Here is a 19,099-nt window from a genome sequence, read left to right as displayed (position 1 = left end):
AGCTGACAAGGAAAAAAATGTGGAAAGCAAACGCAAAGTTTGATTTATCAAGGAGCCGAGTGACATCATTTGAAATGAAAAGTGATTTAAATTTGCTTTCATCCTGCTCTGACAGGGCGTCAGGGCAGTGAGGTACAAAACAATTTCACTAAGAATTATGTTTAAGAAACTCTGTTAATTATTTTTGGTCACGTCTCATCTGGGATTGTTGGATATGCATCCCTTTGAACTTGATTCATTCAAACACAACTTTATAATAAAAATTACCCAGTTTAACTCAAGTCAAACAAGAAAGAACATTCTTCATTCTGCAACAATGTGGACTTTGATAGACTCCAACTATAATCATTTCTAAACTCTACCTATTTTTACAGCTTGACATTTTAAAGAACATGTTAAAATAAAACAAAGACCAGTTAAGAGAAGTGACACCTCCTCCATCTTTCAAACCCTGGGGGTGATTTAGTTTCTTCCTGCAGAGGTTTCCTGCCTCTGTTCACCAGTTAATTTGTCACTCTGTCAGTTTTAGAAGAAAAATGACCGGAGGGGCAAAGTTTAGATTCCAGTTGTACTCGTAGACCCTCTCGCTCAGAAACACAGAATCAAGCGGCTCTCACCTGTGGTCAGCGAAGGACTCGTCATCCTCTGCGTTCAGCGTGCCGGCAGAGGCGAACATGATGGTGGTGTCCAGGTCGGCGATGATACCGGACACAGCGCTGGCTGCCGTGATGCAGGCCTGTGTGCCCTTGTTGCCTGCCTGGAGGGCTGAGAGCACCAGGGAGACCTGAAGACGCAAACAGACACCACAGCACCGGGAACAGATGTGTGAGGATGTGCAGATATCTGAGGCACAAACTATAGATTTCATATTTTAACTTGGACGCAGTCGACATATCATATTCTGAATTAGTTTGTATGAGTTTCTTACTATAATTTAGTAATTTATCGGTTGGCAGATTATAACGACAGATATGAGCATTTCACAGACATATCTGCATGGGTGTTTATGTTTGTCGATATAAAAAGTCTTATTTTACAGGATTCAAAAAATGAAAAGAAAAGTCAAAAACTTAAAAATCCATATCGGTCGAGCTCTATAAATTAGTACGACTATGTTTTGGTCAGCTCGAGCGGAGATGAACACATCTTTATTGCTCCAAGCAGAGCAGAACGAAAACAACACACAGCTATAAATTCTAATGAACACTTCCATTCTGCATTGTTTGCGATATGCATCTCCTTGGTCCATGATAAATATTGCATTCAAATGAGAAGCCCGGCGCACCAGTCATAAGAGGATTTGAAAATCTGCTGCGACGGGAAAATACCACGTCGGAGCCGAGCACCACAACATCACTCAGTCAGTGAAATGAGCACATGTCAAACTGTTTCCAGTTTGTTTTCCTCGCCGACGCCTGAGAGGCAGCAGAAATTGATTAACTGATGTTTTCCAGACGCTAATACAAAAAAGGATTTGATGCTCAGAACAGAGTGAGCAGGATGTTACACAGAGAAAACCTGATGTCTGAGGTTCAGCAGAAGAGAAACTCTAGTTTTAGAATGAAAATATGCAGGAAAGAAATATGCATAAATGGATTCGATTCCTCTGATGAAACCACAGCTATTGCCTCTAAACAAACTATGCTTCCACAGGTCAGAGCTGTACAATGTTTCTGTTATGTTATTGGATACGATCCGTGCAACAGATAAGCATGAATTATTAAACCAGACTGTAGAATAATGTATTTTGGCCAAGGACTATAAATTAAACTCTGCATAAACATGCCTGTGGCAAAGGCTTTCTTCCAAAAAGCTTTAATTAATAGTGCTATAGTTCAATATAAAATGAATTATAGTACTATAATCCTCTCATGCTGTGGACACCATGAGAGCAGAGTCACTTGGCATAAACATAAGAAAACTATTCTTTATTGTTCCAGTGAGGAACAACACTGTGGAGTTAGTCTGGTGTCCGGCCCTGAGGGATTTGGTATTAAGATAATTCATATTAATAGCAGCAGTGATGTGGATCAGCAGACGACAAAACATCTTGTGACAGAGAAGGAAATAAAAAAGACAGTGTAGTTACAAGTAAATGAATTAGACATAACTTTGTAAAAAATGAAAGAAAATTAGATTCTGTCACAGATCTCTACTGATGGGATAATACCTTCTCTGTGACGGCACGAGCACAGTCGATGAGTTCCCGTTTAGTGAAGCTGTCGGAGGGGATGATCTGCAGAGCTCCGGCCTTCTGGACCAGGAAGATACAGCCATGTCCCAGCTCCTGCACCCGAGTCTTGATCTGGAAACCGATCTGGAAAAAACAAACAAACACAGGGATAACAAAATAAAACAACCCACAAACCAAACATACTGTGTGCACTGTAGGACTTGTGGTTCATTTTTTAAAATGTGTGCAGTGGTACTTGAAGAAATACAGTTTAAAAGCTAAATGTGCCACACTGATGTAGCAGAGCTGTATAATAGCTAAGAGCATGTGTCTGCGTGAGACGCCCAGGTCCTGCTCACCTCCTCTGGCTCAGCAGTGTAAGCAGCCAGTCGGCCCTGGACGGCCAGCTGGCTGTAGTCCACGGTCACCTGAGAGGCCAGTGCTCCCAGCTCGTCTGGGCACGTCACCGATTTGGTCATCTGGACGATAAACACACACACACACACACACAAAGTAAAACATAAAGTTCACTTCACTCTGAACTGTGGGGATTAATTCAGGCCTAAAGATGAGAACATATGGCACTAAGGCACAGAGGGACTATATCTACAATAATGTGCTTTGCCACAAAACAACCACATGTATTTCCTTATTGAAGACAACCTGTACAAAAAACTAATTTTAAAATCATGACTGAAATTCATTCATCCTTGGTATGAGCTGAATTAGTACTAAATGTTTATGAGCCAGTGTATATAAAATAAAAAACCTCACAATATACTGTATAATATATACACATATCTGACAAAAGGAGTGAAATATGTCAAATAAATTAACGTCTCTCACAGTAAAATGTTTCGACAGTGTAAACAGTTAGTTTGAAGATTTACCATTTCCTGAGCGGTGACAGCGATCGCCTTAGAGTGTTTCACCATACTGGTCTGGTAATCCACAAATGAGCCCTCAGGTTCAGGGGGTGTACCTTCATCCAGCTAGACACAGACACACACAGACACACAGACACACACACACACACACACAGAGTTACAAACACAACTGCAGTTTTAGTTTCAGGTGGGACTGGTTCGTCCTTCAAACGTGAGGACAATCAATCACTCAGCTCTTTAGCTGCAGCGACACATCAAATCTGATCTACCCTCCAATTACAGTGGATCTGGCAGGTGTGCAGGCACCACATAATCTGTGAACCAACATTATTATTTTCAAATAAATGCTCTGAATGATAAACACTCATTATCAATTATCCGCCAAATCCGCTCTGTAATTACAGCTTCGAAATAGCATCAACTACAGAAATGCCTGATCACCATCAGCTCGCAGTTCATATATTAGGTTTCCAGGGTTTCTATTCAGTCCGACTGTGCTCAACACGTCTCGAGTGTCGAGGAAAAGCTGAGGACACGAGAGAGACATGACGACCTGTGGGGAAAGCGCACACATCGAAACGGATTTGCAATATTGCAAGAACAAGGTGTTCACTTCGCCCGCTGATTGAAAATAACACCTGAGACACTGAAGTGATGACTAAGTGACGGATGGTTCAGCAGAAAAGACTTCATATCAGCTCTGCTCCAACCACAGGGACCATCGTGTCAATTGGTTTCCTAAGACGATCATCTCTTTTTAATCAAATATCAACATGTGCACACTGAGAGACACATGGACACACAGAAAAGCCAAATCAACATGGCCTGCACGCTCACAATATTCTATAAACGTTGGTTATGTTCTTTGCACACCGAGGCCGTGTTTTTCCGTCTAAAAATTAAAAAATAAATACGACCTCACGCTGTGTCAATCATGTTTGCACATTCAAGTTTTCAGAGCAGGTTTGTTTTGCTGTGTTTTTCGCATCTGTCAAAGGCATTTCAGAAAGTTGTTTGAGCTGTTCGGGATCAAATGGATCACAGAAATGTGTTTTCTTCTTTTTAATATGCAGCCTCAGTGCTGCTGACATATCGAACTGGACCACTCACATCCTGAAATAGGCTAAAGGCAATCAGGATCATTTATCATCTTCTTGATCTAGAGATTAAATTCTCCTTGTTGCTGATAGCTTCTCAGGATTGGATGGACCCAATGTTTTCATTTTCACTGCCTGACTCATTTTAATCTCCTCCTGTGAGTTTTCTAAATGAATAGGATAATAAAATGTATCAATGTGCAACGTTCCTGTGCATTGACAATTTTAACAGATTTTAAATAAACGCATTTGAACTATATGGACATGGTGTGCAAAGACCTTAAGAACAGAATCTACAGAAAGATGTGAAATTGTCAGAGCTCGTTACTATGGGGTATCAAGAAAATGACTCATGGTCACTGTGGATGCTCCTACAGGTTATTTGTATATGTGCTGTGTATGAAGTGTAGTATTGCTGTATTTGTCTGCTTGTATTGTGTTGTATTGTTGTAACCATGTTTTGCTGCCCTCTTGGTCCCTCTTGTAAAAGAGATTTTATTCTCAATGAGACTTCTTCATGGTCAAATAAAGGATATACACGTTTATCATGCAGACCTAAAATGAACCACCGCCATTAATTATTCATGACGGGCTACATAAAGTTTGATCAGAGATGCAGCGGACTCCCACCTACGGCCCTTTTCGATAATTCTCACAGAGGAAGACGAGGAGGGGATGTAATTAGTTAATGCCATTCTCTGCCTGTCCTCATGATGAAGTGCTTCTGCTGCGTTTGCGAACAGGCTGACTGTTAATTGGAAGGAAAGTCCAAAGTGCCTAATGCTGGATGAGAGATGGTCTAGGGTCAGTTTTCCTCTGCTTCTTGTGATTTGCATTAATATGTTAATCACTGATTTTTAATGGTACCATGGAGACATGATGATTGTAATCAAGATGTTGCAATTAGGGAATTATGGTTGCGTATAAAGATACTGTAACATCCGGGATAAAGATTAAAAACAAAACTTTCTGTACAAACCATCAACTTTCAACCAATATATCCCACAGTGTCAAATTTTGCTAAATTGGAAAAGATTGGTAAAATCTCAAGTAACCACAGAGGTGGTGGTGTCCTGCATATAGGGCTCATATTGACACACTGGTTTCTATTAGCCATGCTGTTGAGAGTGATGGACACAGGGAGAGTGTGGGGATTATTTGGGGGGGGGGGGGGGGTTCTTGATCACCTTAGGATAAGGCTGAAAGAGATTTGCAGCCATACTGTCTTGTAACACAAATGCAGACTGAGTAAAGCTTTCAAGTGATCACCTACTGGTGTTTAGATGAGTCTGATGGTAGTGAAAGAAAGGCACAGTGAACTATAGATTGACCCAGAATAAACATTGCACATCTGGATAAGGCACCTTCAGCAGTGTAAGTGCACAGAGGAACGCCCCCTGTTGTTTTCTCTCCAGAGAGACTATGATTATCCTGCCTGTCATGTGAACACCTCAGGCAGGACCAAGAAAGGATGTCAGGAGGACGTTGTGCTTGGATACTAGTAATTGAGGGAAAGAGTCACAGGTATGTGTCTGTAAAATCCATCATTGTTTAACCTGCAACACAGAATCACACATCCCGTTAGTCACCTTGGCCATGGCCTCTGCAATGGACTCCACCATTCCTCCCACCATTCCCACTTCACTGGCGGCCTCATTCAGTGTCACCATGATATCATCCACTGCCTCCTTCATGAGCTGGGCTGCCTCTGCTATGGCATCGTGGGTGTGGGACGCCTGTGGAGTGTGACACCACACAACATCAGATACATGATCATGTAGATCATCCTCATTGAGGAAGTTAACATCTTGCAGTTATAAGTGACTGATCATTGAAAAGGAGCAGTAGTGAAGCACCAGTGTAACCACAGACCATAAAGCATTAGATAAAGCTGCAGCGTATACCTTTGGGTTTCCTCCGCCCTCCTTGGCGGCGTAGAGCATCTGCAGGGCGGACTCAGCCAGGGTCTTAGTCTGGTCCAGGAAAGTCATCTGCTGCTGGTGGTCTCTCAGTTTGGACGTCACGCCCACAGAGGCCATGATCAGTGGCTCAAAGTAACGGGCCAGTTGGATCACCTGAGGCAAACAAATTTACAAAACTCATTTTTTCTCCTACATACTGTATAACTGCCACATTTTCAATCAAATAAAAATAAACTGTTATTTCAAATGAGGATACAGATAAAAGATGGGTTGGTCCAGGTAGTGATATCAAATAATTAGATATATCCACCATCTGAACAATGTATAATTTATGTGCCAGATAAGCAAAACATACATAATGTCTTTTCTTCATATCATTTACCAAATATGCAATACTGCTGTCATTATATATTTCTGCTGGAATAATAAGTGTGTTGTGCCACAGTTACAGAGTTAAAATAATTAACTCTCTGCCCTATATACCTTGTGTCCTAGTTGGGAGGCTTCGCCTCTGGCAGCAGTGGAAATGGGGTCAATTAGGTGGCCAATTTCCTGCACAGTGGACGTCAGCTGCTCTTGTAGCGCCTGAAGAAAGGAAATAAAAAGAAATGAGTTTTTGAGTAGCTTTTAATAGGAGACAGAAATGCATTCATGGAAGTCAGATGAAAGCAACTAGGTTCTTCAATGTGAACTTAAAACTCTTAATAATAAAAAAAAAAAAACTAATCGATGATCGGGATTAAAGTAGATCGACAAAAGGAATGTGTGTAGCTGCAAATCAATTTACAGCTTCAGTGTGTAAGATTTAGCTCAAAGGCGATGTTTTCACAAGTGTGCTTCATCTAAATTTGACTTACTTGTAACCCCTAACCCTGTTTTTGTTTTCTTTACCCTAGAATAGGCCCATTATATTTAAATACTTTGTATTTACATCTGGAGCAGGTCCTTTCTACGGAGGCTGCCATGTTTTTTACAGTGGCCCGGATTGGACGAACGAAACACCTTTTGAGTTTTTATGACAACAGAAGGCTACCACAGGTTCTCTTTCATGTTTGGAAGGGGAGGGTGAGGTGAGGGGTATTCAGCTTCAACATGCAAATTCACCACTAGATGTCACTAGATTCTACACACTGCACCTTTAAAACACTACGGAATAAAGTTTTTTTAATGACATCAAATCCCTGAGCTTTTTGTGAGCTACAACTGACAGTGACCTCATTTAGACCAATAATAGACACATAATTAAACACAGGAGGCACAGAAAGCTAAGGACTAGAGAATAAACTGAAAAAAAGGACAAGCATATAGAAAAAGAAACAAAGGAAGATACTAGTAGTAGAAAGTGGAAAATGCTGAGTCATTTTCTGATGCTTGCTTACTTCCAGTGAGATGTCGTCCCTGCTGGCTAAGTTCTGGCTGACCGCTGCCAGAGAGGCCTGCTCAATGTTCCGGATACATTTGTTAATGTTATCAATGGAGAAGTCGCACTCCCGCTGGCCCGGGGCCTTGTCACTGAGAATAAAATGGGAACAGGAAAAGAGAAGAGAAACAGAAAGTTGAAGGATGATGTATGGAGGGAGGTGAAAAAAGAAAAAGTACACATGAGAAGAGAGAGAAAACGTTAACAAAAGTCAAACTTATTAAAACACAGGCAGGTTCCAGGATGTCTCTTTAACGTCTTTCCTACATGTTCCCCTCGTCTCATCGCCATTCAGCTCACATCTGCTGAAATGTGGCCTGCAGGGTCTCGTCACCACACAGGGACGTCAAGCTGGGCGGCCAAATTAGCTTTGAAGCCCGAGCAGTCTGCGGTGGCGGCGGGGGCCTCATGGGCAGAATAAGTTTACTAAAACATCCATCTCCATGCATGGCGGCACCCCGAAAGTAAACTGCACTAAAACCTCACCTATGTGTGTAACAAGACTAAAAAGTTATGAGGCTGGCATTTGCAGGATGGAGTCCACCCCGCTTGTGTTCACCAGCCCTGCAGTGTATCACTGAACACTATTAAAAACGCCTGAGCCAAAATCCTAGTACTCAATTTGCAGTCTCAAAAAAAGAAAGGCTGTGATAAGGGCATCAGAAGTGAAAGAGATGCTGAGCCCGGCTGCGTCTGAATGCTAATGTGAAGATGTTCGGAGCGGAGCAGGAAACTCAAAATTCAGCGCGTTTGACACAGGGAATTTGTTCCTGGAGAACATCAGTGTTGTTCTGATCAAGGTCAGGTACGAAAAAGGTGTGAAAAGATTACAAATGTGAAGTATTTGTCACAGGAAGGTGCAGAATTTAAGCATCTTTTCAAAAAGACGCTGGATTAGTCTCACAGGCGTTTTACAGAGCGACGTCTAGAGATGGAACTAAAAGCTGTTTTACTGTGAAAATGTAATGCTCAACCTTTTAACCTTAGTTGTAGACAAATACATCACTGAAGACAAAACCTGTCTTTTTTTACACTTTAAACAAAGAATTGCTAGTTTGCAGATCTTGATGTCTTGAATAGAGCGGTACAAATCATGTATGATTGCTCGCTGAATGTGAGCAGCGCACGACATGACGCGCGGCTTTAGGGTGGCAGTGTATAATTTGACATCATAAAGTACCTGCTGGTTCGACACAGGTAATATCAGTGTCTCCTCAACCTTGGCTAACTATGAAAAATACAGCCAATGACAGCCAAGTAGGTTCAACCACACAAACGTCTTTGCCATTGGTTGACGCTGTGACATCGCCAGTCAAAGTTCACATGAAGCCGCTCTGCGGATTTGCTTCCCTGAGGAAGCGAGTGTTTTACTCTCCCCCTCGCTCGCACAGAATGGAAGTGAACTGGAGGTGAAGGTTAGCCACAGCTACATTCGCATATGTGTGACTGTGCCCTGGTTTCCCTCTAAGCTTTACTCAGTATTTAACACAGACATGACAGTGGTATCACTCTTCTCATGTAACTCAAAATGTGAAACCTTCATATGCTGTACATCGTCAGCTTTACCACTTCTGTCCGGTGGATTTTCTCTGGATAGATGCTTGTTTACTAACCGGATGGCTGTGATAAGACTCTTGATCGAGTCGGAGACAGTGCGGGAGTGACCCGCCAGAACGGACCAGGTGGGCGGGTCTTTGGGGTTGATGACCAACGAGCGCGCGGTCTTGAGCAGGTGGGTGGAGCTGTCGAGCATGGAGCATGCTGACTGGCGGATGGGCTCCTGAGCGGCAGAGCCCTACAGAAAAACAGAATACATGTGGTTTTTGCAGCATATGCCACAATTATTCTTTAAGACCCATATTGAATATCTGTCCAAGAATATTTCCAACGCCGTACCTCCCGGCTGATTTGAGCAGGGATGCTGGCAAACTCCGGGTTGGAAGCAAACGCGGTCAGGTTTTCCACGGCCTCGATGAGCGGAGCCGTGGCGAATCGGCACTTGTTCCTGTTCTCGTCTGAGAAATCACCATCTAAGGCCTACAGAGCAAGAGAGAGGGAATATGAAAGAGCACGAGAGCCTAGAAAGTTTTATCATGCAACAACTCACTGACAGAAGTTAAATTAAGAATTAAGAACAAAATTAACTTTTTTGAACAAATGAAAGCTGATGAGAATCACAAAAGAATTTCCCCACAAAAAAATCTGTACGATCAAAGTAAAATCCACACCTCTGCTGTGGTATCCCAGTTAGAGGACAGATGAGAGCCGCAGAGGAAATCCTACCTTGATGGTTTTGACCAGGTTGGCGGTGCTGTTCGCCACCTCTTTGGCCGACTGGACAAAGTGCCTCTTGGCGACCGGGTTGGTCGTCCTGGAGGAGGCCAGACGGCAGGCGTTGCACAGGGCTGAGGTGTGCTTAGCAACAATGGTGGCTGCAGAGAGCACCTGCACCATTAGAAATAACAGAATGTTTCATTAGAAACTGAAAAAGATAAAAATATGTTGGTATTTCTATGGACTAAACATGCATTCACTGCTGTAACAACCACTTCTGTTATAGACTGGTGGGCTGAAATCGGACTTTATGTACAAGCACATTTGGTGGGTTTAAAATTAGACAAAATGAAAACAGTTGGTCTTAAAGAAAATGAAAGTTGTTAATGAGGTAAACGTTACATTTTCACACCTGCTTTGAAGGCGTCTGGCTACAAAACACTTATGCATCAGGTGTTTGTAGAAAATATGATACAGTTTTAGGAGCATACACGTCAACAGGAGGTAAAGCTTCAGAGATATTTTTATTTATAGTCAACAGATACACTTTGAGCAATGAAAAAAAAGAAATAGTTGCAGCCACATAAAAAGTCTGAGAAGCCAGGATACTGAACATATAATCAGGATGTAAAACCATGTTACTTACCTGTGTATGGAGAATTATATGTGCATGTACCTGGGAGGGACTGCTGCCTGGGTCAACCAGATTCTGACAGGCCATCTGGATTGCCTGATTGGCTTTGGCAAACTGGATGGGGTCGACGAGCCCCTGGTGTCCTGCCTGACTGTTGGGATCAGACACACCCACCAGGTAGGAGGCCTGTGCAGAAATAACACTTGCATCACTGCTACCAAAAAAAACAAAAGGCAACTCGGCAGCTCCTATTTCTCCAGGGGTTGTTCAGCGTACCTGTCCTGCAGCTTCAGTGAGGCCACACAGAGCCTTAGAGGCAGATCCCACACAGTCTCCGAACGCAGGCACATCACCGGTCTTACAGTTCTGAGAAATGCCTGCCATGGACTCTCCGAGGACCTGGACAGAGCGACAGCAGAACAAAGAGAGGTGATGCCACGAGTGTATCTGTGTGTGTGTGTGTGTGTGTGTGTGTGTGTGTGTGTGTGTGTGTGTGTGTGTGTGTGTGTGTGTAAAGTGCTGTGTGTGTGTTGATCACATGGTTGTCTGAACTGAATGCCTACCTTAGAGTTCTCCATCACACTCTCAATGCAGTCAAAGTAGGAGAGGTCACTGACGGGCTCGTTGGGGTTGTCCAGCATTCCTCTGACAGCCTGACAGATAAATGTGCAGTCAGAGTTTAAGATGAGTATTTATTTATTGTCACAAATTAGAGGGAATTGGTAGATCTGCAATCATCGCTTTCTTTTGGATACTACACAGACCTACTGTGATAAATGAACCTAATATTAAAACTTTAATGAAAGTTGGATATTAAGTGTATCACTTTGTTGCTATCATTTCTTAATGTTCCTGTTCCATTAGCAGGTGCTGCAGTTTACCTCCAGCTCTCTGAGGGCGTTGTCACACTCCTTCTGTCCAGGAGCCTGCTGTGTACACAGTGTGATCAGCTGGTTAATGCTGTCAGTCACTGCTCTGAAACAAAGAAACACAGAAAATACACATCACTCCATAGTCCTTTAAGATAAATGGTAATAGGCGGCTTTGTGTACCTACGTAGACGAGTCAGCACAAAATCTGTGTGTGTATCCTGTGTTTATTTAAAAGGTAAATACCTTGTATTTAAAAGAAAATGTTGGATATACTTGAACATACATTAAATTGGCAGTTTATTAGGAACACATACCAAAAACTAATGCAGTGTTTCTATTTTGTTCCAAAAAATTTTACTTTTTAAATTTGCATGTCTCTAAAATAATTCCTGAACATTATAGCCTCGGTGAAGAGATGATAGATTACAGGAATGTTGCATTAGACTGCATTAGATTCAGCTAGTTGTTCCTAATAAACTGCTCTGTGGATGAAAGCATAAAGACACACAGGTCCGTGCAGTGTATATGTGTTGTACCTTGCAGCAGCAGAGAGCAGGTTCTTAGCGTTAGCGGCTGCAGGGTCCACAGACAGACTCTTAGCAGCCAGCAGCAGTTTGCTAGAAGCCATGGAGATGTTCTTCAGGTTCCCGATCACCTGCACCTGGTCGTCCTTTTTCTGAAATGACGCAAAATCATTACTTAAGAACATTCCCAGTCACACATAAACAAGTACACATGATATGCTACAAACCTGAGTGTGGCCAGCCATCTCGATTCCAGCATCCAGGAACTCATCAAAGTCTTCACTGAACTTCCCAGAGGCCATTGCCAGCTGGCTGCTGGAGCCTCTGGAGGCGTGGACCACATCGCCTGCTGACTGGTTCAGCTCTGCTGCTGTCTGGTTCAAATCACACTGAGCCTCCTGAAATGACTTGGAGGCCAGAAGAACCTGAACGGAGGACATGGTGAAGATGTTAATGATCAAGGATAAAAGAAAACCTTGAAGTTGTAATATATCAATAATATCCAGTATCCAAACTCACTGTTTCGATCAGCAGCTTCTTGCTGGCCTCCCCGATGCTCTTTAGAGCCATGTCCACATCCTTCTGGCCGGGCAGACAGTTGACGCAGTTGTTCAGGGAATGAGACACGGCCTTGGCCACCTGGAACACAGCACAGCACGTCCACAGGCCACTGGGTTAGCAGGCGCACTGCTGTCAATACACGAGACGTCTATACACAAACTGTGGATTCATGTCAAAGAGGCCAAAGCAGAAGAACATCACAGCAGGAAAAATGATCTTTGTGAGCCAATTACTCATCAGCTCAGTTGGTTTCCAACTCCAATTTTAAATGAATACATAGTAATATATTAGACTGTTGGATCGAGATGAAAAGCAGCCTCATCTGTGTTTTTTCCATCCCCTAATTAATGACTCCACATCACTTCCTCGAATCATAATTTATTCATTTTGTGGAGAAGCAATGAAGATGACAAGGCATAAATAAATAAGGCCCTCTGCCTATAAATATGCCACCAGGCTTATTAAATGGGTCCCCTGCTATATTTGACAGGTGTTCACTGTTTCTTCTTTACTAAACAGATGTTGTATATTCTTACTCTCTGTATTCAATAGCGTGGTCTTTCACTTAGAGAGGAGGACTTATTGATTTCATGTTCAGATTTTGTAATGCTCTCACTCAAAACCCTGCGCTTGCGCTCAAATATACCTGGCTTGCGTTTAGATTTGTTCTGCTTGTGCTCAAACTGTGAGTTCGCCCTCAGATATTTTTGTAGCTAGGATAGATTTCTCGACAGATTTGACACTGCTTCTGTACACGTGTGAAACATCTGCTCACTTGTGCAACAAGTCTGTCAATTTAATGTGTTGACAAGTGAAATTGTCCCCGCCCTCGTTGTTGGTGTGTTCTATTTACTTCCTGCTTGTATGGGATTCTCAATGAAGTAAAGCTAACACAAGAAATCTGTCCCAGCAACAATATATCTGAGAGCAAACCATTGAGTGCAAACTCACAATTTGAGCACAAGCAGAGCAAATCTAAGCACAAGCCAGGGCTATCTGAGTGCAGGCATAGGGTTTTTAATGAACCACCATGCTCTTTAATAAAGGGAAGAATAAAAAATATCTCATCTTTACATTATCAGTACTTCTATGTAAAACACAGAGGATTCAATTACTTCAATTTTGGAATCTGCTTTAGTTTCTTGGTTGTGTTGTCTTATTGGCACAGGTGCAAAAGTCTGACAGTATTCTGGGGGTTGGACTGAATCTTACTGCAGCATGAAGAGTCACCGTAGTGGTAAAAAGACCAGACGAGCAGAATAGACTCCACACTCCCTGAGCGATCTCACCTGTGCCAACCTCTGCTGGCTCTCCGCATCTCCGGGGGAAATCAGCGCCTCCTTGGCCTCATGAATGAGGAGCGCCGAGCCCTCCATGACATCACGAGCGGAGTCCAGCATGGCGGCTGCAGCCTTGGGGTCAGTGGTGGAAGCGGCGACGCCACGAGCCGCCTGGGCCAGAGTTTTCAGGGCCTGAGCCGTCTCCCTGGCTGCTATTCCTAAAACAGGATCCAAAGTGAGAGAGAGAGCAGATGTGACCGACGAAAACAAAAGTAAGGAAAGTGTCTCAATTGAATCATAGATCATTCATGAAAAGATATGACAAGATATTGTTTCTATCATGTGTTCATTATCTGGCATCTAATTGTGAGGGAGGTTTGTTATTTAATATATCAAAAGTATTTCCTCTGACTTCCCAAATGTAATTTGGTCCATGAGGGTGTTTGGCTCTCATGCAGGAACCAACACAATAAAAGCTTCATGAGAAATTTCATCGCAGTTATTATGAAGACATATTATGTAGCAGTCTCCAAGATTACTGTTCCAGCATTTTCCCTCTGATTCAATGGAGAACCATGTGCTTTAGACTAATCAATGAAACGGTGAAGGAAATACAAATCTACAAACTTACTGAAGAGATCAAAAAAGGCAAAAATGACCCTATTCACCTTATTCACTCTAATACATCATACAAAGCTAATTAAAAAACTGAGACAAGGGAAAATATTAAATGATTTTTAAAGCCCCACACTGGGTAATAGGACTGGATTATTCCGTCACATCTCGAGTAGTTGAAATATTCTTGTGAAAATGATGCTGTTAATTGAAAGATGAACTTAAGAAAAAGAGTGACCCCACATTTAGCTTAAAAAAATGTGGTAAAATGCTGATCTTCAATTAAATTTAGTATCAATAGTCATAGATGTTGGTATCAGTCACCAGTCTTGCCAAGTTTTTCAAAATATAGCACAGACAAATGATGGAGGCTTTCACACAACTGCTGTTCCTTGGGCAGAGTTATGGCATTTTTAAAGAAGTCAGTCCTTCACATCAGCAGCACCAACCTGTGTAGTGTTCGTTTCCTTGTGCAGCACAGGTGAGGAGCTGAGCCATGGACGACCCCACTGACTTGGAGGTGCTGCCCAGATCCTGAGCGCACCTCTCCAACTGAACCAGAGGAGGGAAAAAAGACGATACATAAATGAAATTATCAGGCCATGGATTGAGCAGACCCTAGGCATTAAACTGAATTCAGTACAGCTACTCTTCTCCATGTAAGACTGGGATAAATGAATCTTGACTTATCTTTAATGGGTCTAAATACTCTCTTACCGTTTCTCCAGGTAGTGGTTTCAGCTGGGCATTAACAGCAGCCATCTTGGCATCTTGCAGCTCACTTCTCAGGGTCTGGATGGCTGTGAGTGCAGAGTCAATCTCCATGGGGCCGCAAGCATCATGAGCCTGGAGAACAAAATAAAGTTATGGGTTACTACCTCTAACAGTTCACATGGTTATAAAGGGTAATGTGATTACATTCACAACAACCCACTAGAGGAAAAGGAAATAGTGAAAAAGCATTACATGTCTCCTTTCAAGTGAGGAAAATATATCAAACTATTGCCACAAGTCAGTGATTTTGTTCAGAGGTCTGTGGGGGGATTTAAAACCCTCTACCACAGCAGTTTACACTTCAGTTCATTCAATGTGAACTAAGCAGTAAAACAAGAGCTCTACTCAACAGCTCGTTGTCACACTGTGGAGTATATAGGTGACTCTATTTCTGCACCATACCGTGATTTGAACCATTAGGTTAACTGCCCATGATCCAGAGAGGTAGTGTGTGTCTCTGGGGCGATGCAAGTATGTTAGGGTTGTGTCTATGTGTAGTTTGCTGCTCAAAAACACAGTGATTTTTGTGCATTCACCGCGACATGTGTCTGTGCTCTTCGTGTCTGTGCTCTACCTTCTGTGCAGACGTCCTCAGCTCAGCCAGGCAGGTAGCCAGGTTCTTAGCACACTGACCCAGTTGCATGGCTGCGGCCTGATCCGTTACCGTGGGAACAGAGGACTTGGCCGAGGTCACCATCTTACTACCGGGCTGCAGAGTGAAAGATAAATAAGGAAATTACTTTAAAAATGTTTAATAAAAACATGTTTCCCCCTAAAGCATTAAGGATATGTTGTTACAGGCTTCAACAAAGGAATGGGGCTGAAATCATGTGGTGGATATTTCACCACTATTTGTATTAGTGGTGCAATTACACTTCCTCTGAGGCATTAAACACATAATACCACCACACCAGTGATTCTTTAAAACCGTCTGCTTCCATAAAAAAAAAGAGGTTGCAGGCCTATTTAAAAGCCCCCCCAAATGACAGAAACACTATTTATACTTTGTACGGCCTAGTTCCCAATATAAAGCTGAAGTGTGACCGTGAGTGAGTTTTGCACCTGTAAGAAGTTCTGACTGGCGATGATGAGGGCGAGTTGTGCACTGAGGTCCTCCGGTTTGGCCTGACTCCCACGTACTCCCTGGACGAGCTGTGGAATGTGGTCCGCCACTGCCTATTCACACAGAAACACACGCGCACACACACACACAGGTAGAGTAAACTCACAGTTATAGTATATTCACAGGCTTTAATACAGTGGAAAATGGAGACTGCAGTAGTGGACCGAGTTCTATAATTAAAGTAGTTAGGTTGGACACACTACAACGGTATGAAACAACAGAGTAAAAAGGGGAAACAATAGAATAATCTAGAAAACAGGAAATGGCCCCCTGCTGTCAGCACTGATCCTCACCTTACAGCTCTGCACCAGTTGCTGGTGAGCCGCCGTGTTCTTGTTGGATGCAGCAGCGTTTTGAGCAGCAGCGATGGTCTGTGTGGCTGCAGCCGCGGCTTGTTTAGCAGCATTCTGAGGAATATGAAGACACACGAAAACACACATGAAACATTTGGCATCTCTTGGTCCGTATCAGTCTCTTTTTAAATGTCTATTTATTGAAAGTTGCTTTTAGTGTGAATACATAAATGTTAATATACAAATAGATCAGTCCTTGCATTTTCAAATCTAATTTAAGGACTTACACTTTGTGTACACAAATCTAATAAACTACTATAGACAGTAAAAATCAATATGACTAATGAGGGTTAATAGTCCAACAAAAAGCAAAAAAGCTCATTTCCATCCTTCTTGATTTTACATATTTCAGAGCTCTAGAACCAAACCTATCAGTCTAAACACCCTGAACGTTTTATGGTGAAACACATGCTGCTCTAATCAACTTCTAATCCTCACTAATCTTTCCAAGTAATGATGATCTAATACCATCCTGAATGTGGAACTCACGGTGACATTTGGGACTGCCTTTAGTGTCGATGTCACCTTTTCTAATAAATATTTTTCTGTATTCGTTTTTTTTTTTTGCCTCTTACTGAACAAAGCGTTTTACTTGAGTAACAGTAATGTGGGTCAGCGTCACTGACCTCCAGTCTGTTAATCAGTTTCTTCTTGATGGCGTTCTGAGCTGCGGCATTGGTGGCCACACGCAGACCCTCCGCGGCCTCCCTCAGTCTCTGCTGCTGATCCTCGTTCTCCGGGTACGCCGCAGCCCCCTGAGAACACGAACACACACGAACACACACGCACACGCACACACACACACACACACAGAGAGAGAGAGAGAAACACAATGATGAGAAAGTGTACAGTAAAGCTGTACAGGCGACAGATGACAGGTGAGCAGGGCGGGATAACAGCTGCTATACTGTACGTCCCCTGACTACAGTCTTTGCACTACTTCCTCCTCAGAAAATTGGTTCTGAAAGGCTTGGCAACATGTTCACACTCAGCACATCAAACACCTACCGACGCAAGCGGCTTCCACTCACCCGTACGTGCGAGTCATCTCTGCGTCTATTCAATTAGTGTTCACAGATCTTAGAAAATGACGCAGACTCAATCACAGCACTCAAAGTCAGCTGCGGCTCCTCTTCACTCCAAACAAACGCCGCTTTGCTGACGACTGAACGTCGAGAGATGTGGTTTAGTCACATAAGCGCGCAGCTCCTTTTACTTCCCGGTTTGGTTTCCTGCATCACAAGTTAACTGTTGGGACCAATTTCACTCAGCGCCTCCTGCATCTCCTGCTGCTGGAGAGATGGCTAAACCCGCTGCCATTAGGTTAATTAACTGGGAAGACTGCAGCTTCACCTGCAGCTACACAAAGAGGTGGGCGGGCGTGCTGCGAGGAATTTATGTCATTAAGGTAAATGTTTAACTCCCACAGCTGCTGCGGGCAGACGTCACATAAACACAGTTAGCGGTACCGCAGAGAGCAGAGACATTTAAAAAGTAATTTTACTGTTCACTGCGGAGTTTAAAAATGTTTGGTATGTGACCAGGTTCAAGTCAGAGGAGTTTTCAGCTGTCATCTGTCTCCTGGCAGCTGCTGACACCACTGAAATAGAACATTTAATCTGCATAATTATTTAAAAAAGCGGATTTCCAGAGAGGGTGAAAAAAGTCACTTCAAAGAAAAATGTGTTCAGTTTCACAGTGATACCGTTCATTACAAGAAATAAATCAGTACCTGACCACAAAAAATTACATATTAAGCTCTGAAACATAACGTCCAAAAAGTAAAATGTACAAGCTCAATTAATCGGTTACCAAGGCAACAGCTGGCCGAGGTCTGCGCCTCCTCCACTGACTGATAAATATACAGCTGTGGCGGTGATAAGTCTGGCATCAAACTCGACTAACCAGCTGCAGGGCATCATTTCATTTTCATGCTGGAAGTGGAGGGTTATTAATATCAGTGTGTGATTCTGTGGACAGATAATGAGACTAATGTGATGGAGAGATGCAGATAAAACAGTTTGGATGGCGGGAGATGGGACGATGAGTGGAAAAGCTGAGTCTGCCCTGCAGCAGTCTGGGATCAGGCTGGTGTCCTTGTACGCTTATCCTGTTACACTGGAAAGTTGTGACGTGAGAAGAAATGGATGGAAAATATGAAAAATGTACATCCCCTCAGTTCAAAAAGGATCCAAGTTGCTGTTTGCCCAGATATAAATGTAAATAACTATTGTTTGTTTAATGTGTGACATGCTGGTTACCTTTGCTGCCTCCACCATCCTCGCAGTGGCGTCAGCTAACAGTTTAGCAGCTGCCAGTAACTTCTTCGAATTGTCAACATCCACCTCGGCCTCGGCATCCGACCTCATGGCGTTCACCAGGTCTGAGGTGGCCTGAGCCAAGACCCGGGCCTGACGGACCATCTCTCCTGAAGGGGGGGGTGGTGGAGGAGAGACGACAGGACAAAGGTAAAGAAGATGAGAGGAGTGAGACAAAGACACAAGAGATTTGTGAGTAAAACTAGAGTAAACGGACTGTATTTATATAGAGATTTTCTAGTCTTATCGACCACTCAAAGCACTTTACAGTA

General features: G+C 42.9%; 1 protein-coding gene across 4 annotated transcripts in view; it reads right to left on the bottom strand.

The window, feature by feature from the left end:
- Nucleotides 1-19,099, bottom strand: part of tln2a (talin 2a) — a 105,002-nt gene that overhangs the window by 11,297 nt on the left and 74,606 nt on the right. For all 4 annotated transcript variants that reach the window (XM_034581440.1, XM_034581439.1, XM_034581442.1 and 1 more), the window contains 26 exons: nt 18,771-18,937; nt 17,136-17,264; nt 16,450-16,563; nt 16,096-16,209; nt 15,608-15,742; nt 14,977-15,105; nt 14,709-14,811; nt 13,654-13,862; nt 12,323-12,442; nt 12,031-12,228; nt 11,816-11,955; nt 11,289-11,382; nt 10,971-11,060; nt 10,684-10,806; nt 10,450-10,593; nt 9,783-9,944; nt 9,396-9,536; nt 9,113-9,294; nt 7,459-7,591; nt 6,563-6,664; nt 6,062-6,232; nt 5,747-5,893; nt 3,064-3,165; nt 2,533-2,652; nt 2,171-2,317; nt 618-784 (listed from right to left, as the gene is read on the bottom strand). In XM_034581440.1, coding sequence (XP_034437331.1) covers nt 618-784; nt 2,171-2,317; nt 2,533-2,652; nt 3,064-3,165; nt 5,747-5,893; nt 6,062-6,232; nt 6,563-6,664; nt 7,459-7,591; nt 9,113-9,294; nt 9,396-9,536; nt 9,783-9,944; nt 10,450-10,593; nt 10,684-10,806; nt 10,971-11,060; nt 11,289-11,382; nt 11,816-11,955; nt 12,031-12,228; nt 12,323-12,442; nt 13,654-13,862; nt 14,709-14,811; nt 14,977-15,105; nt 15,608-15,742; nt 16,096-16,209; nt 16,450-16,563; nt 17,136-17,264; nt 18,771-18,937 — 3,583 coding nt within the window. The remainder of the gene's footprint in view (nt 1-617; nt 785-2,170; nt 2,318-2,532; nt 2,653-3,063; nt 3,166-5,746; nt 5,894-6,061; nt 6,233-6,562; nt 6,665-7,458; nt 7,592-9,112; nt 9,295-9,395; nt 9,537-9,782; nt 9,945-10,449; nt 10,594-10,683; nt 10,807-10,970; nt 11,061-11,288; nt 11,383-11,815; nt 11,956-12,030; nt 12,229-12,322; nt 12,443-13,653; nt 13,863-14,708; nt 14,812-14,976; nt 15,106-15,607; nt 15,743-16,095; nt 16,210-16,449; nt 16,564-17,135; nt 17,265-18,770; nt 18,938-19,099) is intronic.

The sequence above is a fragment of the Hippoglossus hippoglossus genome, chromosome 3 (assembly GCF_009819705.1).
Source record: "Hippoglossus hippoglossus isolate fHipHip1 chromosome 3, fHipHip1.pri, whole genome shotgun sequence".
Taxonomy (NCBI): Eukaryota; Metazoa; Chordata; class Actinopteri; order Pleuronectiformes; family Pleuronectidae; genus Hippoglossus; species Hippoglossus hippoglossus.
This window is presented reverse-complemented; position numbering and strand designations above follow the sequence as displayed.